The 22,932-nt window shown below is 46.1% G+C and overlaps 1 protein-coding gene and 9 non-coding genes across 10 annotated transcripts; 2 read left to right on the top strand and 8 right to left on the bottom strand.

Moving 5' to 3' along the window:
• Positions 1-3,369: 3,369 nt before the first annotated feature.
• On the bottom strand, positions 3,370-10,782 carry LOC131282091 (uncharacterized). Its single transcript, XM_058311486.1, has 3 exons — positions 10,735-10,782; positions 4,428-5,100; positions 3,370-4,355 (listed from the first exon to the last, which is right to left on the bottom strand). The coding sequence occupies exons 1-3, from the start codon at positions 10,780-10,782 to the stop codon at positions 3,370-3,372; spliced, it is 1,707 nt and encodes a 568-aa protein (XP_058167469.1).
• A 2,165-nt stretch (positions 10,783-12,947) lies between these two features.
• Positions 12,948-13,094, bottom strand: Trnay-gua (transfer RNA tyrosine (anticodon GUA)). The gene is made up of 2 exons: positions 13,058-13,094; positions 12,948-12,983 (listed from the first exon to the last, which is right to left on the bottom strand). It is a non-coding gene; the product is annotated as a tRNA-Tyr (tRNA).
• Positions 13,095-13,317: 223 nt separating this feature from the next.
• On the bottom strand, positions 13,318-13,499 carry Trnay-gua (transfer RNA tyrosine (anticodon GUA)). The gene is made up of 2 exons: positions 13,463-13,499; positions 13,318-13,353 (listed from the first exon to the last, which is right to left on the bottom strand). It is a non-coding gene; the product is annotated as a tRNA-Tyr (tRNA).
• A 3,302-nt stretch (positions 13,500-16,801) lies between these two features.
• On the bottom strand, positions 16,802-16,917 carry Trnay-gua (transfer RNA tyrosine (anticodon GUA)). Its single transcript has 2 exons — positions 16,881-16,917; positions 16,802-16,837 (listed from the first exon to the last, which is right to left on the bottom strand). It is a non-coding gene; the product is annotated as a tRNA-Tyr (tRNA).
• A 256-nt stretch (positions 16,918-17,173) lies between these two features.
• On the bottom strand, positions 17,174-17,302 carry Trnay-gua (transfer RNA tyrosine (anticodon GUA)). Its single transcript has 2 exons — positions 17,266-17,302; positions 17,174-17,209 (listed from the first exon to the last, which is right to left on the bottom strand). It is a non-coding gene; the product is annotated as a tRNA-Tyr (tRNA).
• A 245-nt stretch (positions 17,303-17,547) lies between these two features.
• Trnay-gua (transfer RNA tyrosine (anticodon GUA)) lies at positions 17,548-17,688 on the bottom strand. The gene is made up of 2 exons: positions 17,652-17,688; positions 17,548-17,583 (listed from the first exon to the last, which is right to left on the bottom strand). It is a non-coding gene; the product is annotated as a tRNA-Tyr (tRNA).
• A 237-nt stretch (positions 17,689-17,925) lies between these two features.
• Positions 17,926-18,066, bottom strand: Trnay-gua (transfer RNA tyrosine (anticodon GUA)). Its single transcript has 2 exons — positions 18,030-18,066; positions 17,926-17,961 (listed from the first exon to the last, which is right to left on the bottom strand). It is a non-coding gene; the product is annotated as a tRNA-Tyr (tRNA).
• A 214-nt stretch (positions 18,067-18,280) lies between these two features.
• Positions 18,281-18,404, bottom strand: Trnay-gua (transfer RNA tyrosine (anticodon GUA)). The gene is made up of 2 exons: positions 18,368-18,404; positions 18,281-18,316 (listed from the first exon to the last, which is right to left on the bottom strand). It is a non-coding gene; the product is annotated as a tRNA-Tyr (tRNA).
• A 3,058-nt stretch (positions 18,405-21,462) lies between these two features.
• On the top strand, positions 21,463-21,659 carry Trnay-gua (transfer RNA tyrosine (anticodon GUA)). The gene is made up of 2 exons: positions 21,463-21,499; positions 21,624-21,659. It is a non-coding gene; the product is annotated as a tRNA-Tyr (tRNA).
• Positions 21,660-22,646: 987 nt separating this feature from the next.
• On the top strand, positions 22,647-22,850 carry Trnay-gua (transfer RNA tyrosine (anticodon GUA)). The gene is made up of 2 exons: positions 22,647-22,683; positions 22,815-22,850. It is a non-coding gene; the product is annotated as a tRNA-Tyr (tRNA).
• The last annotated feature ends 82 nt before the right edge of the window (positions 22,851-22,932 follow it).

Here is a 22,932-nt window from a genome sequence, read left to right as displayed (position 1 = left end):
TGGTGAGAAAACCGGGTCTCCAATGGGAATACAATTTGATTTCAATACGTTTCAGCAGCGTACAGCCAGAGCATGGTATCGAAAGGTTTCACGTGGAACTGACCCACATCGGAAAAGGTAGTTGTAGGACCCCACCCGGTTGGTACCGCTTCCCGCCCGAGGTAGACACCCGGCATTTCGGCTCCAATAATATTCTGTCGCAACGCAGCCGACGCTCGGGCTGTCGCAATGCAACGCAATACACACAAAGCCCCAGGAAAGTGGAAAGAAAAGCCGGTTTGCAAAACAAAATCCCTTCCGTCGAAACATTGGTGGTCAACTAAGGGTAACCCTCCTTTTCGTGGAGGGGAAGGAAAAGCGATAAATTTAAACTCACTGCAACGAAAACAGCTTTGCGCTGCGAGGAAAATGGCATCGCAGGTTATCGAAGCGTGCTTGTTTTCCGTTTTTCCGGCCACAACAGCACCAGCTTGGGACCTGTTAGGTGTACCTTGCTGTGCTTTAACCTTTCGTGGTAGTTGCCTGACGGAAAGGGAAGGTGCCCAAGGCGTGATATGGCAGTAAATTATGAATAGTGCCAATGAATGCCGTTCGAAACACGTCTTTTTGGCATAACCGAGTTGAGTTGAATTTGACTGCTCATAAAGATTGGTATAATTATGTATGCTTTCCAATAAAAACTGAGGAATAACTTGCTCACTTATCTAATCGCAGGTTATCAAACTTATTTCATTCGATTGAGGAGCAATCTCGAATACCAAACAGGCTTAGGTTCATCGAAAAAAACTGAAATTAAAAACGACAATCATTGTGTTCCTGCGCCTTCGCATGAGAAACGATAAAATCGTCGTTTCCCAGAGTCCAGCTCGGAAATGTGCAAAAAAAACAAAGTGAAAAAATCTCAACCGGTCACATTCCAACCCAATCCTGCTTACTTCATTCGCACATTCCGGTACCAGGCTGCCAACTTGTAACCCCACCCAAAGTAAGCGATTGGAGGCGAAGATTTAATGCACTTCACTTCACTGCAGCACCTTTGGACAACCTTCACAATCCTTCCTAAATCGTTCGTTGCACCCCGAGAACGAATCCCGAATCTTCGGATGGCATCGCATCAGGTCGCTCCCACCGTGCGAACCAGTAGAACGAAAAGTGAATCATGCCGATGGAATGCAACGAAGCCGCGGCTCAACGAGTGCTGATGCCACGACGTCCAGGACCAGTTTTCTGGTCGGACACCAGAGAGCACCCGAGTAAGATATATCGTCGAAGGAGGAAATTACTGACTGGTAGAAATCCAATCTGTGGCCCAAATGGAAGGAAGGTTTTCTTCGAAGGAAGGGGGTCGAAATTTAATCGGTTCTTATCTGAAGTAGACGATTTCATGTATTTAGATGTGCATCCCTTGTTCGTCATCAAAATCCAATACGGAAAAATAAACACACACCCTTCGTTTTAGTTTGATTTGATTCTTTCTTGCTTCATTGATGGTAATAATATATTCCATAGCTAAATAATATTTATTATTACGCTCATTCCATCTCCACCGTAATCCTAACACTTCGTTTAAGGAAACAATTATCATTCTCTACAATCACATCAATCCGGTTGCAGTTCGATTTAATTCATCGTCTTTCGTTTTCCACTTGAGGCCCAATTTCGTTCGAAAAGCTGGAAGGAAGAGGTTCTTTGTACGAAAAGTGATTCTACTCTTTGAAACCTCAATACACACACACATATATGCATAGATTATTGTATTCATCTTAATTCTTGATCTCACTCAACCCTAGCATAAGCGAGTGGAGTTTGGGACTTTGACTTAGTATAAAGCTGATTATTTATCATGGTAACAAAATCTGTTCGAATCGTAACTATTCAGTAGTTAATTACGGTGTTTGTTTTGCTGTGAATTTGTTCTTTTTTTCTATTCTGTCTTTATATTTCGTCCTCTTGGTAGCACTGAAAAGTTTTCCTTCTCATCCAACCGTGAAAGCGACACTTGTTTTACTTTCAACCACTCCCCAATTTGGACCTTCCTTCAGCAATCAAGACTTGGACATCCTAATGATGATGTTGATTGCTTTGTTATTCGTCAGAGGGCGATCGGGATCGACACTTTGGTCACGACGTCTCGGCTACCCCGGCCCGGTTGTTACGGCCTACTGCCGCCGATCGGTGATCGGTTAATGCATTTATTAACTTTTATACTGGAACCAGATTTTCTTTAGTTTCCCACCGAATGGGTTAGACAGCAGTGTATTCGTTTTTTCTTATCCCTTTTCACAAGTGGCATTCCGATAATTGCCCTGCGTCTACCGATGGACGGATAAATACGGCTTTTGGCTTCTCTGCTTCACGCCCAAGATTGGTCGGATCGTGTTTTGTTTGGCGTCCCTTTTTCGTGCCCAACCTTTTACGGGATCGTCAGTTTCTCAAATCATTCAAGGTTCATCTTCAAAAGCCTTCCGTGTTTTCTAATTCCCAGCATTTCTTTCAGGTTCCCCTTTTGTACAAAACGTTTACCGGTGATTTCTTTTCCAAACCCCCTTTTATTTGTTTCTCGCTTCCCACATGCGGCCCCGTAATTATGTGTTTTGTGGTTTTTCCTATTGCATTCAACCCTTTTCCCCCTTTTTGTTTGTTTTGCCTTCCCAAGCCAATGGACTCGGGCTGCTGATCCTTTTCCACACCAGGAGCAACCTCGAAAACTGAAATCTAATTAAAGCTATCGGTTCGAACCTCGGTTCTTTTGTGGTTCTTACGCTAAGGGGTGAGAAAAGGTTTGCCTTACTCCTTCGGTTGCTCCACCATGTTGCTTCCGGCATGCCGATGCGGTTCTCAGTCAAGTATCGAAATAAAATAACACAAAGCAATTCGATCCTTATTGTCTATCTTCTTATGCACTAACTCAAAATAAATTGAAATATAAACAAAAACGAAAAACAAACAAATACAGTATCACAAAATAAGTACCGATCAGTGTTTCCCCTTTTCACGGCGAAGCCCGTTACGGCAGAGGAAGACTATTTCACTAGGAAAGCTACTGGTAGAGCGTGAGTTTGTCTATTCAACGGAAGAAACTTGAGAAGCGGAGAGTTATGTCGTGAGTTGTGGAAAGAATGAAAAATGACTTCAAATGGCACACACAAAAATGAAAGTCTACTAACGCAAATAACTGTACAAAGTGCCAGAGGTGAAATAGGAATAGTCCTACGTCTCGAGATCGAGTGTGTACTCTCTGCTATTCTGTCCTAGTATTGCCTTCAACGTATGCCGGAGATCCCCAACGAGCGACCGCTCCATTCGAAACCTTCCACCTGACCGTGGAAGTGAAGGAGTGACTCTGGATGGAAGGGAACCGCACCGGATTCACTCGCATATCTTGAGCGTGGTGCAGCGTCGCTCCAGCTCCTCGTTGAACGAGTTGTCGAACGTTTCGTCGTCGATCCACGTCTCCACCGTGCTGGCGCTGGTGCGCCGGGACGAGCAGCGCGTCGACCGCCAAACCACGTCCGTGTCGATCTCGTAGTGCTTGTTGTTGAGGTTCTCCCAGACGTCGGTCTGCACCTGGAACGCCGGCCGATACTGTGGTTGCTTTCGCTGCGGCGTCGAGGCCTGCGACTGAAGTCGGGATAGGTGCGCCGGCGAGTACTCGAAAGGATTCCAATGGGTTCGCGTGGGGTACGCCGTGACTGGGGGCTGCATTTGGTCGGTGGTGGTGGTGGTGGCGGTAGTCGCCGTAGGACTTGGTTCCCCGCCTCCGGAGTTGCATCGCACGGGACTCGCTTTGACCGACGAGTCCCACGGACTCTTGGATACCTTATCCCAGCTGGCGCCTCCACGGATGTTGTAGTTCTTCCAGGGGTCGATGAAGTCCTCACTCTTGGACGCGACCGCCGCAGCCATCGCAAGGTGAAACGGTGACGACGAACAGGATGAGGAGAGCTGGAATGCTGCTGCTGTAGGAGAACCTTGCCTGGAGCCGTCCACATACGCCTCACCGCCTTCCGTCAGCTGGTCGATCAGGTAGCGCTTGGTACGGTCGTACTTCACCTTCTCGAAGAGGATGGCTGCGGCCGTTTCGGCCACCGTAAGCCGCTCCAGTACCGAGGGTGCCGCCGAAGGTTCCTCCACCGTTAGAGTGGTTTCCTGCTCCAACCGTTCCCTGCTCTGTGCCGACTCCATGGTGGACGTGAGGATCATCTCTTCGCCGCGTAGTTGCCGATGAGGGCCGTCCTCCAGGTCGTCCACCTCGTCGAACTCGTCGTCATCATCTGCGGCGTCCATCTCGATGTGGTTATAGTGGCTCCGCCGGGCACACTTCTTAGCGGTCAGAAAGAGGGGTTTCGATATTTTGTTCGTCAACGATGCCGCCCCGTGGTGGTGCTCGGCCATCGTACCCATCGTCCCCACCGTCGCCATCGTCCCCGTCTCGCCTTCACCGGTCGATCCACGCATCAAACTCTTGCTGATCTTGTCCAACTTGGCTCCGATCAAGCGGCTGCTACTGTTGTTGCTTGCCAGCGTGGACGAATCGGGCACCCGAGGTTTGCTCTCCACCGACGCACCGTCCACCACCGACGGGACGCCATCGCCCGACTCCATCGTCGGTTCCTCCACGACACCACCACCACCCACCGGACCATCGAACGTCTTCGAGCGCAACCGGAAGCACTTGCGCAGGTTCACGTTCTTATTGCTCGTGATGTTCATGCGCTTCTTCGGCAGGTTCTTGGTGTTTCGGCTCAGCTTGTAGTTGTTCTGCGTCTCCGGTATGGCCGGGGTCGCCCTAGGCGATGGCGACGAGGACCGCCGGAACGATACCGTCGACTCTTGATGTTCCTCCTCCGCCAGCGGATAGAATCCGGCTCCGTTGGCCGCCTCCGTCTCGAACCAACCGTCCGAGGGTGGTTCGTCGAACACGGTGCTGGCCTCGCGGGGCTGCACTTTGCAGCGTGTCGGGGTGCAGTTCTTGTGCAGCACGTACTTTGCCGTGATGCGATTGTTCAACCCGTGGCCGTTGTTCGTGGGCGACTTGTCGAATCCACCGCCACTGCCGTTCGTTGTGGCACTCGGGTTGAACGACAGCTTCCGGATTATCTGCGGGAAAATAAGAGACAAATTGGTGGTTAACTTTTGAGTGAAAACAAGAGCTAAATATGCAAGTACTAAATGCAGCTGAGACGTGTTGATAAACAGAAAAACAAAATCACTCGTAAATTCGGTGTGAAGTTGACAACGAAAAAACTTCAACTACCCTTTTCTTCAAAACATAATTCTGCTTTCTTCTGTTCGCCTCCATTGAAATCTCGCGTGACAAGAGGAGATAAAGAAAGGTGTTTTTCTCTGTTCCCACCGAAAATTTAGCTGTTAATTTTTGCAACAAGTGCCATCTGCCTTCTGTTACTTTCCGTGCTGGACGCGAATAAAAACAAAACATCCCATCTCGGTATATTCACTTTCGGGTTCACTTTCCCAAAAATCTCTGCTGAAGAGAAATCAAAAGACTCTGACGTTCGATTGATCCAAATCAGCTATCAATATTTAAAAAGGTCCAAGCACCGGAAAAGGAGAAAACGGAAAGCCGGGCTGAACTAAACGAAGCATGTGAAAATCGCATCTCGGAGTGGACTCTGTTTTGCCTTTTTCCCGAATCTTTACCCGTAAGATGTAAGGGCCGCAACCTGTTGCACTCTGTCCCATCTGTCGTCCTTAACACGAGTCATCCTTTTCAAGTCCGTTTTTCTCAAGGATCTCGATTGCCAGCCCGGATTCAACGCCGTTCGGAGAGACCGTACAACCTTCTCGTCGAAACATTGTGCTTTCTTCTCGGTTGGCCACTTCTCGCGTTTCGTTACATTATGTTTGCAATCATTTTGCTTTGATTTTTTTTCCCTTTTCTTGCACACTTTTGCACCATCATTTTCGTTTTCTTCGATGAAAAAAGTTCCACTTTGCTTCCTTTCAACTTTATGATGTGTGACGACCGTCCATCGATGTTTCCCCCGCTTCGACCGTGGGACAACACGAAGAGGAAGTTGAAACCAGACACGATGTGATGCTGTTTTTTTGTTCCGCGTTTTTTCTTTTTCTAACCATCAACAGGCAACACGGAGGGAGACAGGATCCTTGCGACAGGAACCAACAACACGCAAAGATTGAGGTAATATTAATAAAACAGGGAAAGCGGGCGGGCGTGGAGGGGTGAAAAAAAAGCTCAAATTAAGCATCACAACAACACTCGTGCAAGTTTTCGTTCCCACAGGGCACCCCTCGGTTCTTTCCACGTTTGGCCGCAACGACAACAATCTGTCCCGGGGGAAGACAAAAAAAAAACAGCCACATCCCTGCCATGTCCTGGCTTTCTCGCCCTCTTTGTCCAACTGCCGGGACCACAAGGACCCGGACATTAAGGAATCCAGTGTGCTAAATGCGCAAAACTTGCAACACAACTGCGATTGGGTAATCTTTACCCTGGTGGCGCCGATGAAAGATATTTTTTCCTTCTGCCTTCGGGTTGTTGGCCGTTTCCTTTCCGCACAAAAGAAGAAACGTGTCGCGAATTTAAAGCACAATTTGGGACACATTTTAAACACCGGGGGAAGGATTTGGGTGACCAGGTGCTGTTGTTTCGTTGTTTTAATTCAACAACTTGCTGGGGTTTGCTCTCGTTTTGAAACGACAAGTTCGTGTATTTTATGGATGTCCAACTGAATTGACACCGTTTTACAATATGTCATCACATCAGAAATGGCAGTGAATTAGCCCACCTTTGTGAAACGAAGAAAGAAAAAAATGTGATGAAATATTTAAGAAAAAAACACTACATCAAACGAAGGACCACATCACCGATAAGGCAAGGCACCTGTGTCCGGTTTCTTTGGGAAACCAAAAACCTAAAACGTGCGATGCAATTGTTGGCGCCACTGGAAAGAAAAAGTACCATCCTCTCACTCGGACCATCGGACCACGGGAAAAAGTTAAAAATTTTCAAAGAGCTGTAAAAAGTTCGAATTGAGTCTGGAGGGGTATAAAAGGGGGTATCTTAACTTTGCGTTGATGGGAAATGGAAGAAGAAAGAAAACGACTCCACGGCGATCATAGCAAGCAGTTTCTCATCCTCCCGCGGGATGCGTTAAGAGGGAAAGAATCGAAGCAACCGCAGAAGTGACCACCACACATCCATTAGCAACCGAATGGGTTGAGGGGAAGTCCAGGGGAGCAGCACCAACCGAATGCAATCTCAGCTCGTGCACCGAAAGGAAGAGGATCGTTTCCAGGGAGCGAATCCGGTTTTCCGTCCCATGGGAACGGGTCTCACGTTGGTCTCGGGAAGTTCTTCTTCGAAGACGGTGAATGGGAACGGCATTCCCGATGCGTTGATGTTGAAGCTAATGCAGTCGGGCAGCGGAAAGAGTGCCGAGCGGCTCAAGGTTGCACACGCCGTATTTAAAGGCGCAACAATTTGGGCGAACGATGATGGTGCGATGGACAAAGAAAAATATGATGCCTCCTTACGAGATGGGTTTCGTGACGAAACCGAGACACAAGGATCGTGAGAATTCCTTGCCTGTAAGCTTTAACGTTTGCAGTCAGGAAGTTGGCGCAAGTTAAGACATAAAAAGGCTAGCGCTCGGATCGAGAGTAATTTCGAGTATTCTCCACAGAGGAGTTAAACTTCGAATCGTTTGCTAACTCATTCCGGTGTGTGTATTTTTAACAGTCGAAGCAAGCGATGAATTTTGACTCGCTCAAGAAACAAGAAGAGAAGCATGAATAAACACACAACCCACCGTAAACCAACTCTATTTCAAATTATGATTCATCAGGACGGCCACAGGACTCTTCGACCGTCCGAGATTGCTTCCCCGCGACTCCCTATCCGTGGATCACGAACCCACTTTCTCGATGGCGTGGGAAAGATAATATTTTTCCTTCTTCACCGCATCCCATCATCTCGTCTGCGAGTTTCTAGCAGGGGAAACAAGGGAAACAAGGATAAGCACCAGGCACCATTTCGTGACGAGGCGGGAGAGTTTGGGAAACCGCTGGTTTTTCCTTTTCTTCTTTTCTTGCTGATCACTTGACGAGATTTTTCACACCCACAAACACGACGACGGAATGGAAGCGGAAGGCCCGGAGAACCAGACTAGCAAAGTGGGTTGATTTTGAGCGATCAAATATTAGCTTAACAACGCACAACCATAATCCACACGCCGCGCACCAAATTTCCGCAATTAAAAGTTGACGAGAGTTTGGAAAAGAGACGACGACACGGATTTCTTTTCTCAGACACTGAGCTTCCTTTCCATTTTCCTTTTTTTATTTGCGTGTCGCCAAAGTTTTATCTACTTCGTAAAGAAAGTTGTTCCGGCAGCTACTGTGTTATCAGTTACACGAACAAAAAAGGACAAAAATGGTTCGACACATTTTCCGCATCACAATTCGAACGAAAGGAATATCTCCTCGCTTTCGGTAGAAATGTGTTGCGAACCACTTGCTAGACACTCATTTATTTATCCCTTTCGAGAAGGGTTCTATCGATTGAGAGAGAGAGTGTATGTAACCAACCGACCGACACTTGTCAAGGAAATTTCAATCAACGTCGAGGTGGAAAGTCCATTGCCGAGGAAAACTGCGATTTGAAATGAGAACATCCTTAAAGACCTTGAGGAGTTGGCACAGAGGGAGGGTTAAAGGAGCCCTGGTGAAGGGTCCCGATGCCGGTAAATATTTGATTCTGGAAAGGGAACCGAACGCAAACCAGCTCGATGGCATTGAAAGTGCAGCAGTTTGCAGCAAAACGATGGCGAAGCTTCCGGTCGGTCGAAATTGTATTTCCCACGCGTAACATTTTCCAGAGACACCAATGTGTCCCGGGCACATCGCCATCGTGTCCATCTCCTCTTCTATTCCCACGGCGTCGCAGCCGAACGAAGGACCTCTTCCGGCGCCACAAACTGTTGCGCATGGACGCCGTTTTTCCCGAGTGCACGGTTAATACAATAAATGTCCACACTTCCGGTGGTGGCATCGTTGCAGCTGCGTTGGTGTTAGAGTGATTTGCATGCTCCGGTGGGCTGGTAAGTGCGTTTATTGGCGTGAGTAACGGTGACGACTACCGTTGGCGACACTAAACTCCGCTTCTGTCCGAGAAAGGACACATTATGGAGTTTAATTGTAAATTGTGCCCAGCATGTGAACATTCTGACGTTCGTCATCATGCAGACACACGCCGGTTTTCTCTCGTATGACTTTGTTGCATGGGTCTCCGATGACCGGGGGCTTCTAATAAACTGTAGCGAGCCGGACATAAATTCTCTTCAATCTGTCCTATGACACAAAAATGCCACAAAACCCCAACAAAGAAGGAGGAAACTCTGCATATCCCGGCGGGTGCAATTGGACTGGGTGTTTGGGAAAACTAGTAACAAAAAGGTCACACACAACCAACCCCCAGAACGGGGGCGATGCTGGGGTGGGAAAGAAGAAAAACCAAACATTGAACGGAGTGAAATTCAATTTAGCAACTGCCGGACGGCTCGAGACTCTGGGAAAAAGGGACAGTTCTTCGGGGTACGAGCGCGTTCTCGGGGAAATTCGCGGTGCGAGATTAGTTTCCACCGGCCAGCAGTGTGTGAAAAGTGTGTCTCTCGTTCCCCGTGGCTTTCCTCGTGGACTTCCAACCCTCCCAGAGGGTGACACACTGATTACCACCGTGGATCAACCGAGGACCCCTATCGAATTGAAAAATTGCCTCGTTCGGTTTAGTTCTCCCAGATCGAGGGTAAACGAGAGACACGTTACGCATCGCTGTCCCGCTTCTTCCAACCAGCAAACGCGACACGTATCCTTAAATAGTAGGGCTCTAAGCCAACCTTTCAGCACGAGAGCGGGCAGGAGGCAGCAGGTGGTGGCTCGACGACCGTGGCCCCGTTGATCGTTGGCGTGGGAAAGTTGGAAAAAATCGTGCCGAGGACGTGCTGGCCCCTCGCTCGTTTTTTTTTCTTTGTTTTTCCTTCTTTTTTTCTACACTATCCATCACCGTGGCGTGCGCTAGAAAGGACGCACGACGCGCCGTAGAAAGGAAGTGGAAACGGAAAACGACCCAAGCAACACACCAACAACAAAAAGTAAAAAAAAAAACACACAGACTTAAAGGACTCCCAAAAGGTTCCCACTCGCCCCGGAGCCAGGCTGAAGATGAGATGATTTTCGGGTACTCCTTCCGTCCCAGCAGCAGCAGATGTCTTACAAAATTTGATGGAGGATTCTTCGAGATTTTCATTTCCAGCTTCCATGGCTTTTTTTTTAGAATCTGTTTTACTTTTCTTCTCTCACAGGATCCCTGGGAAGTAATGGTTTGTCGGGGCGCACAGCTGTAACCGAGTGTGTCAGTAAAGCATCGGGTTTTGGCAGGGACAGATTGTAGGTCAGTCTAATAAAATAAAAATGCCAACGACTATCTGAGACTGGATTCGACAGGGATCCGTTCTGAGAGCAGCTGGGATGGAATTCGATAAATATAATGTCGTCACACTTTCGATTTTCGGGTTGGCTCAAAGACGGTGGATTAAAATGGATTAGGTTCCTGGACGGGACTTTAAAGTTTCTGGAGAAGATGCTTTCTCGTCTAAAAGAAAAATTCTCTCAACTCTAACACCTCCACGAAGCGAAACTTGAACGCATTTTGAAAATAACAAGTAGTTATGAAAAGGTATTTACAACACTTACCTTCACGCAGCACTTTTTCGTTTGCTTCAGTAGATGCGACATGGTCATCGTCTATTGTAAACCGCTCTGGAACACACGGTAATTTTCTCTTCACGTCACTAACAACTTGTTCGACACACTTTAGAGGTTGTTTCGTTTCAGTGGGCTATTTCAATTCCCTCCAGTAACATAACTTTCGAACGGATCCAGTGCTTCGACCGTTTCAATTCTTCACTTTTGCACCAAGAATTCACTTCACCGAACTGGACTTTTTAGGCATTAAGGTACAGATTATCCCACCGGGAGCGGCACAGCCATTTCACACACTTCGAACACCATCGACCGCGGCGGCCAAAAGGACTTTTGCGCCTCGATTAGCAACACGGTTCACGGTTTTCCTTCCTGCGCTCGCTAGAATCCAATCAGCCTAATGAGACAAATTCGATTTCAACTTCCATTTCGGAAGTGGGTGGGATGGCTTCTAGCGGCTATTTCACACTCACTTTCGGTTTGCTTTCTTTTTTCCTTCGTTTTAATTGTGTTTAAATTCACCACTTCGCGGTATCTTAGAAAAATCGGCAATGGTGGGGATTTCTTTTCTTCAGCAACGCTGAATAATCCTCCCGCGGATGGATTTATTTCCGACAGCAAGCAATCCGTTTTATCGATTTTAATACGCTTTGGCTGTGTAATCTATGCACACTACCGCTTCGATTCCACAATAATCCTTGACATCAACGAACGAGACCGCTGGTCACGACACCGTTCCGTTCCGAGCGCGCTGTCAAAATGCTCCCGGTTCCTAGCAGGCGACTGCTGCGAATGATGATGGAATTCCCACTCGACTGCCGGCAAAGCAGGCTCGCTCGAAGCCGGTGAACGGACGGATGAACGCAGGTCCCATTTTTTCCCCTACAACGTTCGGGCCCCGCGGATGAACATCAACATCAGGCCGAAGGGCGAGCCGACGCACCATCGATCTAGATGCCGCGTGCGGCCCTTTTCCCCTCCGGTTGCGCTCCGGCGAAGGGCGAAGGGCCGTTCATTTTTCCGATTTGTTTACCAGCCGGCCGTAACCAAGGAAACCCTCCCCGCCGGATGGTGGTTCTGCTGCCGCAGATTACGTTCCCACGCTTCGCCACAAAACGTGACGTAAGCGTTTCGAAACCGAGCCTTCGACCGAACGCGAGAGTCAAAACAAAACTCAACAACTCGCCCGGCTTCATCCGGTTTACGATTTGTTATCACGTTCTTCCTCGCAGGCCGTCGTGGTCCTGCTCACTCGCCGGCCAGTTTGATGAACTCGACTCCGAATGCATTCGGGGTGCGCGTGTTCCATCCCAACACACATCCTTCATACACCCGCTTGCTTTGATTCCTCTCCCTTATCGACCGCGAATATGAACGATGGGCGATATTATGAGCTGGTGGGGGGGAGAGTGCACTTAGCGGGCAGCCTCTTCCTCCTACCGCGAACCGTGGGATAAGGTTCGCTCATGAAATACACAACGAACCCTGGGGTTCACTTCCGATCTTGGAGCCAGGTTTGAATTTTCCTTTGCCACCGACAAGAAGCAGCAACACCCCACCAACCAACAGGTGAGGAGGATCCGGGGGGAGCGGGGGGAGAGTGCCGTTTACTTTGGCTGCGAGGCATTTCGAGGGCCCATTCTTAGCTTCCCTTTCTTGCTTCGCGTCTTGTTTGTGTTTTTCTTTTTTAAATCATCGAAACCAGAGGCCGAGAGTGAGGCAATATTGAATCGATCGAGCTCGAAGACGGTAGACTAATGGGGGGGGGGGGGGGGGGGGGGGGGGGGGGGGGGGGGGAAAGGAGGGGACTGAGCTTGGAGCAGAAGGCCCTTGGAGGGACCCGAAAGAGTTTTGTTTCACTTCGCTTTCCCACGATGCTTATCGAAATGTGTATGTTGCACCTTGTGTAGCGTTTTTTTTATTTTGTGTCTTTCCTCCCCGTTTTGGTTTCTTATGCAGCTCCCTTCTTCGGGACTGTCTGTTTCCTCTTTCGCTCCCTCGTTCCGTCCTTCACCTTCCGGCTGCTTCCTTAGTTCTTGCCCCCGTCTTATGCGTGCGTTTTAAATTTCCTCGCGTTGCACCTTCTTACATCCATGCGAACAGGAAGGAGACGCGTACAAAACGATAAAATTATTATTAAGTATGGCATACACAGGTTGTTATATACACCAACACAAATAAAAATAGTTAAAGAAAATATGATCTCCTTCGAACCGGATTTGAACCAGTGACCTATGGATTTCTACAAGCACGAGAGTGCAGCACAACGGTTCCGTGGGATCGCCACACGTTGCACATTTTTCTTTCGCTCATTCTACAGTCCACCGCTCTACCAACTGAGCTATCGAAGGCTGTTGACTGTGATTTGGAGAAGATCACTTTTTAACACCTACGAGTTCAGCAATGTTTTTGATTGCTACTAATTATAAGTCCAAATATGCAGTTGCAAGCAAAATGACGACGAGAGCAATACAGAATATAAACAAAAATAAATTGGTCTTCATCTGTGAAACGAAACATGACGTACCACTAATAAAAAAGTGGACAAGTAAAATGGAAAAAAAATTCGCAATTTCCTTCGAACCGGATTTGAACCAGTGACCTATGGATAACTGAAACACTGCGCACGAAATGGTAGAGACGTATTGTTTCGTACACTGAGAAAGTGGTGCACACAGTGTAGAAAGAAACACACAACAACCATTCGGACGGATTTCCTCTACAGTCCACCGCTCTACCAACTGAGCTATCGAAGGCTTCGAGTGTAGCTTAGCGTTTCGCAGTGAAAATTGTGCTCCACGCTCCAGTTTCAGTACAACGCGCAAGCAGCATTGTGCCAGCATATAACCAATAGAGTGGGGACCAACGTTGTACGGTGGCTTAAAATAGAAAGAGAAAGGGATTTCATGGAAAGGGGTTGTGGCGTTCATTGCAGTTACAGGGGCTTTTCTACATGCTACGTAGAAACAATATGAAAACATAGGTCAAACATACAATGTTTTTAGTAAATTTATTAAATAAATCAGGAGATGAAGGATGAATAGTTTTAGTAAATTTATTTAATAAATCAGGAGATGAAGGATGAATAGTTTTAGTAAATTTTTTAAATAAATCAGGAGATGAAGGATGAATAGTTTCAGTAAATTTTTTAAATAAATCAGGAGATGAAGGATGAATAGTTTTAGTAAATTTTTTAAATAAATCAGGAGATGAAGGATGAATAGTTTTAGTAAATTTATTAAATAAATCAGGAGATGAAGGATGAATAGTTTTAGTAAATTTATTAAATAAATCAGGAGATGAAGGATGAATAGTTTTAGTAAATTTATTTAATAAATCAGGAGATGAAGGATGAATAGTTTTAGTAAATTTTTTAAATAAATCAGGAGATGAAGGATGAATAGTTTTAGTAAATTTATTAAATAAACCAGGAGATGAAGTATGAATAGTTTTAGTAAATTTTTTAAATAAATCAGGAGATGAAGGATGAATAGTTATAGTAAATTTATTAAATAAATCAGGAGATGAAGGATGAATAGTTTTAGTAAATTTTTTAAATAAATCAGGAGATGAAGGATGAATAGTACAACCCTCCTTTGAAGCTGATTGGAATCATGGATTACTCTTTCCTTTTGCTCATGGTTGCAACATGATCCGTCATTGTTTTGGTGCAAATTCATTCAATTAATCTTGCTCCTTTACCTTAAAACTTACTCTAGGCAGACTTTAAGACTTTAAAACCCGTAAAACAACACCCTCAAAGCGGCCCCGACGGAAACGTATTAAAGATGAACTGGCGCAGAAATCGGTCGAAGCATGAAATCAAGCCAGGAACGTGATGCCACTCGCATACTCAAGGTTTACACGAGACGCATCAACTGGAGTTGACAGCGGAGCGAAAGGTTCAAGTTCGGCACGGAAATGGATCCAATCATTAGTGCAATCATTGCGACTCGCACTAATTGTCTTTCTTCTCCTTTGGCTTTCACGCCTCAAGGACGGGATCTGGTATATCTCGGACACGTCGAAATGTTTCGTAGTCGACTCCTGCTTTCTCCTCTTCCGTTGTGTGATGTTTGTCCAGTTGAGTCCATTTTTTTCCCCGTCCCCTCCCCCCGGTCGTTGTCAATGCCCAATTGTAGAGATTATCGAGCCGTGGCCAAAATAAAATCCCGGAAACCCATTATCAGCTCCAGCTGGAATAGCCTGCGGGCGTCGGGGAGAAGAAATCGAATCCCATGGAGCCGAATGATATGAGCTCTTTCCCAGGCGGAGAACGGTTTTCCCACGAACGACAACATCGAGGCGGTGGTAATGTTTATGGATTTTCGTACCATTTATCTCGAAGGTGGACGCAAAGCAAAGGACTTTTTTTTTATTTATTTTAAGAAATTGCATATGCACTCATAGGCGGGGGAAAGTGTAAGGTGCGCCACGTTAACCCATTGTCAGCCTCAGCAATTGCAGATAGGTTTCCCCCGGAGGCGAGAGATGGGATTCGCATGATGGAAACCCGGTGTGTGTGTGTGTGTGGAAAACGCGTGCACTGGGGAACGTGAAAAACAATCAACATAAACAAACCATAATTGCATTACCAGAATGAAAACTTCCACCCAAACTCCATTTTCTCAGCTGCAGGAAAAATAAAATGGAAGACAAAAATATGTAGCTCCGAAAATGCGGGAGAGTTCGAAAAACGGATTTAGCGTCCAACCCCAAACAGGACCTTGCCAACAAAATGCGTAGAAAGGCGAACCGGGCCTAGGGGTCGAAACGACAAAGTGCATAATCTGTCGTCTCGATTGGCGGAGGCAAACAATGGGACGCACGCGACACCCCGATCCAAGGACGTGGCCAAGTTCAAGGAAGCAGCGTTCAAGGAAAGGGGAAGCAACAGGAGTGGCGCCACGTGCCCGAAAACCATTTCGAAGCGCACGAATATGAACGCGGCTCTAATTGCGATGGATTTGCTGCCGGAAAATCCTTCACCTTCCCCACCCAACTGGCCCCCTCCGCCCTCCGATTCTTGGCTGTGGAAAAAAGATGACTGATGAGTGACGTCGACGTGCGCCCGAACGATGGTCGTCGTTTGTTCGCCGTTTGCAAAGATCGGTTTCCCGGGGATTCCTTGCACTCCCTTTTACCCCCAATCCCATCCTAAGCTTCCCGTCCTTCGCCTTTTGGCCAGCAACCTACGCGTCCTTCTAGATCCTTCCACTTCGGACCTGGAGTACTAGCTCATGTGGAATGAAATTTCCAATTATCTCTCCAGGGGACTCCCCCCTTGTTTTGCTTCGGGATTAAGGAGTACAAGGAAGTGCTAACGGCCGGAGGTTGCCAAAAAAAATGGGCGAAACAAAAAAGTGGGAGGAGATTCGGGAGGACGAGCAGCATTGGACGGAGTGGACGAAGGAGCGAACATCCTCTCCCCTACGGTATAAAGTAGTGTAGAAAAGCATACGCAATATTGTGCAATCGCCTCCTCTGCTCGGTTCCTCGTTATTGAGGTACAAAGTGAATCACTTCTCTGTCCTTGCCGATTTCAATTACATTTCACAATTTATTCCTTCAGTACAACCAGAATGAAAGGTCATCCTAGTGCTTATGAGCAGATAATAAAAGTGGCATTTTCTGCACCACCCACCTACGCTTTCCACACACCTTTGACCTTCTGCTGCTTCTAGCTTACATCAGGCGGTTACATCTCGATTCAATCCATGTCCTTTGTTGTCCCTGCTAGCAGGAAGCGCCCCAGCATCGGAACAATGTTCACTCATCAAACCACCATCCCAATCGAAATAATGCTGACAATTGTTTTCAAACCGATGACGACACCTCTATTTCCTCTCATTGTCTCAAACATGTGGAAAACGGATGGGGTTTTCCGATGCCCTTGGGTGCGAAAGGACAATGATCTTGCCCGGCCATTGTCGACCATGATGTTGATTCAAACGAGGTTGAATTATGTTTACGTCATGTTTTACAACGCTGCCCGGAGCATAAATCACGCTTTAAGGGAAATGCACATGAAAATAATAAAAAGTTGTCAACGTTTCTCTCCTTCGAACCGGATTTGAACCAGTGACCTATGGATTACTACTAGACGATTGTCGAGATTTGAACTCGAACAACGCTCACTACAGTCCACCGCTCTACCAACTGAGCTATCGAAGGCTTGGTTCCTTGCATTCAAAAGTATGATTAAAAAACACGCTCTCGAGCGATCACTTTCGAAAAGCAACGCCAGCACTTTAGTACCTGTTTGCGCATAGCTTAAAAAAGTGATAGTAGCCCGATCGTTCGATCCCCTCTACTTAACTATTTTTATGCCCCTGTCACAGTTTCATCAGGCAAAATAAATCCAGACGGTCAAACTTCAATAGGATAATTTCGTTTCCATGCACAGGTTTTGAATTAACAAAAAATGTTTTCCTTCGAACCGGATTTGAACCAGTGACCTATGGATTTCTATTGTTTCTAGAGGTGAATGATCGTGTCCCAATTTCACTTATTTCTCTACAACTACAGTCCACCGCTCTACCAACTGAGCTATCGAAGGCTTGGTTCCTTGCTCTTGAAGTGTGTTTAAAAATCACTCACTCGAACGATCTTTTTCAGAAACCTACGCCAGCTCTTTAGTGATTCGCTAGCATAAAACAGTGATAGTAGCCCGATCCTTCGATCTTCCCTTTTTAACGAGTTTTAAACTACCGTCAAAACGTCATCAGACTAAATAAAATAAGTCAAGCTTCAAGAAGATAGTTTCGTTTCCATACGCAAATTTTGAATTAACAAAAAATGTATTCCTTCGAACCGGATTTGAACCAGTGACCTATGGATTTCTATTGTTTCTTGAGGTGAATTCGGGAGCACTAGGTGGTGTTCCAATTTCACTCATTTCTCTACAACTACAGTCCACCGCTCTACCAACTGAGCTATCGAAGGCTCGGTAGATTGTGCCTCAATGTTTGTCCAAAAACCACCTGAATGATCACTTTCGGAATGTATGTAGCCCAAGAGGCTTGAGAGATAGTAGCTCGATCATGCGATCCCCTCTTCTTTGCAACAGAGTTTATTTGGAGCGACGATCACTATCTGTTAAATGCATTCGCCACCAAGAAATGCATCGACGAAAGAAGATTGCGAGTATTCAAAAAATGTTTGGTTATAAAAAAGATGCGATCCTTCGAACCGGATTTGAACCAGTGACCTATGGATTTCTATTGCTTCTAGAGGTGTATTAAGGAGCAGTTGATCGTGTCCCAATTTCACTTATTTCTCTACAACTACAGTCCACCGCTCTACCAACTGAGCTATCGAAGGCTTGTCAGGTTATTGGTCACTGTCCGTTCAAAAGCTACATTGGCGTTGCATTTCGAAAGTTGCCCCAGGACATGCCTGAACAGATAGTAGCACGATCAAGCGATCCCCTCTTCGTTACTACTCAGATTGTTTGGAGCAGCTATCGCTATCTACTAAATGCATTCGAAGATTGTTTCGAATTCGAAAAAATGATTCACTATAAAAATATATTCGATCCTTCGAACCGGATTTGAACCAGTGACCTATGGATTTCTATTGTTTCTTTGAGGTGCTACCCTCCCCTCCACATTCTCCTCTTCAACTACAGTCCACCGCTCTACCAACTGAGCTATCGAAGGTGATACACATTTCATTGATAATTTTCGTACGCTTTCGATTTGCTTCCCGCGCACAATTCAGCGCAAAACGCTCAAACAAACCGAACCGCAACGAGAAGCGTTTTATAACAACATCCAATTACACGAAAGACGGTGAAATAAACTATTGGCAATTAAAGTTACGTCAGCCCATTTGTTACAAACCTACTGGTAAGGTGCATAATTTTCCAAATTAATCAACAACCAATCCTACCGTGTTTTTCCCCCTCCTTTTATGGCGGGCTGTTTTAATGCTCATCAATAAAACGAATACAAAACCAAAAAAAAAAAAAACCCGCTGCCAACGCATTTCATTCGCATGGGAACCAATAATTGCAATCGAAGGCACAATTTGTGATTTTTATTCCCGCGAAGGCAAACGAACCGGGAAGAAGAGTACGGGGAGCTTCCACACCGGGGGGCGGGTTGCTTGTAAGTTTCCGCCCAATTTGGTGCGAGTAAAATCAATTTTAATCATCCTTTTCCGATTGCAGTGTGAATGAAAGAGGGACTCAGGATGGAGGGTGCAGAGGGTGGGAATACAACCCTCCAACATACGCAGGCGCGGGGGGTGGCGCCACCGAGGCTTAAGGCGATCTCGCTCTCTTATCGCGATGAATGCACCGGACAACCCAAGTTTGCAGCAACATCAACCGGTAAAATTATTCGCATTGGTTCGTTGAATTACAAATTACTCGCAAATTGAGCATTATTCCCTTTACTTTTGCCCCTTCGCCCGGTTCCCGGTTACCATTTCTGTTGCAGTACAGAAAAATATGATAAAATTAATGTTAATAACAATCGTCCAACGGTGCAGCGACTCATATTCCAAAGGGATTGCATTTGAACACACACAAATGCAGCAAAGCAAAGTTATGAAGAAACATGAATCATACGATATGCTTTTCTTGTCCACTTCCTGCTCTGTTTCCATTTCAGGAACAGGCTCGCGATGGCCCTCGAATTAAACCGATGGAGCAATCAACGCCATTAAAAAATAAAACCTTCTTTTTTCGGGCGCTACCGGGCTTCCTGTGTGTCGTTGTGGGAATCTCGTTCCATCCAGAAGACGGTGATTACATTTAAATACATCTTCAAGGCACTTCCCTCGGCGTGGACGCGAAAGGAAGCTCCGTTGCACCCGTAATATTCAACGCGACCCGAAGAAAGGGTAGCCACAAATTAGGCACTCGTCCTGCACAACCTGCCCATTTGATCAAGGTCGCAAAAGCTCGTCATCACCAGTTGTGATAGTGGAAACCGAGCTGAGGAAGAGAAAAGAAACCCAATATCAACCATGTAGAACCGCGGCGTTTTCTCACGGCGTGGTCGAGTAATTCTCGATTACGACAACACCTGACCGCGGGACTTTCCCGTGGGTTGTGCCTGCCAATCAATTTCCAACCCGCCCGGGTCTCTGCCCTCCCCGAGCGGGTTTCGCATCCTGCGGATAGCGTGCCCTGAATGGGACAAAAGTGAATGAAAGTAGTCGCATCCTGTGGCGAGGGGGGGGTTTGTAAGAAATGTTTCATTCACAAAAGTTGGTCCTCCTGAAAGAAAAAAAAACAACGGGCCATCATTCTCAGACTCAGGCTGTTCTGCGGGACATAAATCTAGGGAAGAGAAGCCAAAACCCGTTTTATGGGAGGGAAAAATTGGCAACATTGAGATATAACCAAGCAGGAAAAAAAGTACACGCAACGCAACAAAAAAACCGGTGGCAGAGTCGTAAAACGTGCGCATTACGCCATTTAAAAACACCATTTCCTGCATCCCGTGCGTCCGTTGGAGGATATGCATGCAGCACCGAAAAGGAGGTTATTATACTTATTTGCTTTCGAGTAGGGCAGACGACGTTTTCCCACTTCTCTTGACGAAGACGCCGGAGAAGAAAAACCCGGGCAGGGGGGATGAATAAATGATTGCCGCTCCGCCAGGAAGTGATTCCACGGAGCATAACCCGCCCTCGAGAACGGGACGAAAAATGATCAACATCCGCTCTCTCTGGGCGACGGATTCTTGGGCTCAGTGTCGGTTGTTTTATTATGCTTTCTTTTACCGCTCATATTTGTCTCATATCCTTACCGAGTGTGCGAAGTGAATCGTAAGATAACTTTGGAAGGCGAGTTCAACACACGAATGTTTCGCCTGTGCGCTACAGTGTTTAACCGGTTTGTCTTTGCACTCTCTTGATGAGGAGGACGGGAGATGCAACAAAATGGAGGATATCATTAGGAGACTCTACACCTTCTTCAGCGCAAAAGATGAAGTACCACTTGAGAATATGAAAACAGGGCAATTCTATGCAACAAACAATAACTTTCTGAGCTGGAAAATTGTGAAGAGAAGGTAAGCGCAGTCCGAGTACTATCTGATGAAAAGGGTGTGCTCAAGGAAAGGAAAGGATACAATGTAGGCTAACTACTACGAAAGCAAGGCTAATTTAAAGTGTCTTCAGTTGTGAAGAAAACTCTGTGTTGCCGGTTAAGGTTGGGTTTTCCCTGGCAATTAGAAAACATCCACAGACACAGAATTAGATCAATGCTCTTGTATCATAAATCTTTTGAATGCATAAAATGCTTTGAAGTACTACCCTTTGGCGGATTATGTTTTAGTTATTATGCTTTCCACTTTGGTTCCATGCTGTGCCCATAATGATGCCGGTGACCGTTTTCCCATTTCCGGGAGCACTTTTTTACTAAGCGAAATTAAAACCCATCGCTCACACATATTGCACGGCCCCTTTTCCTCTAACGACACAACTCACGGTTACCGTGACACGTGACCGCCACGCGATCACAGTTGAAAGCTTTTTTTTTAAACAGTGGCTTGTTCCTTTCCTTGTCGAATTATGTTGCCTGCTTTTAGCTATTCATCATGATGAATTTCTTAAAAAAGTGGACCCCCTTACTGGTTGGTTCGTTAGTGGTGTGGAAATTGGTTGGCAAAAATATGGAGGGGCAATAGGCAAGAAGCACAAAGCAATGGGAAAAGATTTTGTGGCATGGAAAGTATCAAACAGACCTCCGAGCATAACACACCTTCGATAGCTCAGTTGGTAGAGCGGTGGACTGTAGTGAGCATACAAGGCAAATACACCATCACACATCTTAACGCTGCAACGAGACATGTAACATTAAAATTACTTTCATTTCATTGACACAAGTGTTGGGTGGTGGTGACTGTCTGTAAGCAATAGAAATCCATAGGTCACTGGTTCAAATCCGGTTCGAAGGAGTACAAGAACTTTTTTATTTTGAACGCTTCGTAAATAATCAAAATGAAACACATTTTTACTATATTTTTAGCCTAATCTAATAAGTACTACTTGTTCAGCACGGAACGGCTGGTTTGAATTGTGTAACACGTAACGAGTAGGTTCGAGTAGGCTGTGTGTTTCTTGACTGCGTTTCAAGGGTGCAATTTTTGACCAACGCTGCAGGCTAGGTTACGTTTTCCCGGTTTCGTAGAGCTCCTGCGATTGAATTAAATCAAACTAGGAGCCAAAGACAATCAACAGACAGGTCGAGTCAAATCTGTTTTTTGCTCCGCCATTGTTTTGACAGTTGGTTGAAAAAGTGTTTACAAACATTTCTAGCATACTTGTAGGAGATCTCCGCCAAAATCTTCGCGAAATAGGTAATTGGTAATTCTAGATCACAGTATCCCCATGGTCTTGCTGATAGAAACTACTCTTCTGTGGGATATCATGAGATATGGATCTTTTTGCTCGCTTTGATTGCCGAAATTAAGTGTGTGGGCCTTCCTTATAGCCAGTCTACCTCCAGAACATATTTTGAACGCCTCAATTCCTTGTTCTGTTGATGAAACATACCAAATTTGCAGTTTTACTCCACTTTCTTCGCTGTTCGTAAGAAGTTTTCGGCTCGTTACATGGTATGCTGCGACCTGTCTGTTGATTGACTTTGCTAGGAGCAATAGTTTCGAGGCCATTTCGAACAAAACACTACTCTTCAATCTAAAAGAGGCATCGGTACCACAGTTCATCTTACCGTTTCCCGCGAATGGCAAGTGTAGCGTATCTTATGCAACTTTCACTGTTTGCGACTGAAACCCCTGATCATTTCTCCCACCAAACAAGGCCACCACACTCCCCACCGGCAACATACCTTCGCTCCAACGACACGTGCTTTAACTTAATTCGCGTGAAGTGCACCGTTGGTCGGGGCTTATCAAGTTGTTTTGCTGTCTACAATTTCAACGCCTTCGATAGCTCAGTTGGTAGAGCGGTGGACTGTAGAGAGATTTTAGCGAGAGGTTAAATTGGTGGTTACCTAGATCCCAGAGGTGGGTGGTGTGTGCAACATGCATCCAAACCCCAACTCTTATCTGTGTAACAACGAAATCTACCTCTTCGAAAATAGAGTAGAAATCCATAGGTCACTGGTTCAAATCCGGTTCGAAGGATGAAGGAAAGATTCTTTTTATTTATGCTACTTTAAACGTGGTTTGTTTTTTGCACATTTATTTAAACGCGTCATCCGTTAAC

This window comes from Anopheles ziemanni, chromosome 2 (assembly GCF_943734765.1).
Source record: "Anopheles ziemanni chromosome 2, idAnoZiCoDA_A2_x.2, whole genome shotgun sequence".
Taxonomy (NCBI): Eukaryota; Metazoa; Arthropoda; class Insecta; order Diptera; family Culicidae; genus Anopheles; species Anopheles ziemanni.
Note: the sequence above shows the minus strand (reverse complement) of the source record. Positions and strands in the feature narration are given on the sequence as shown.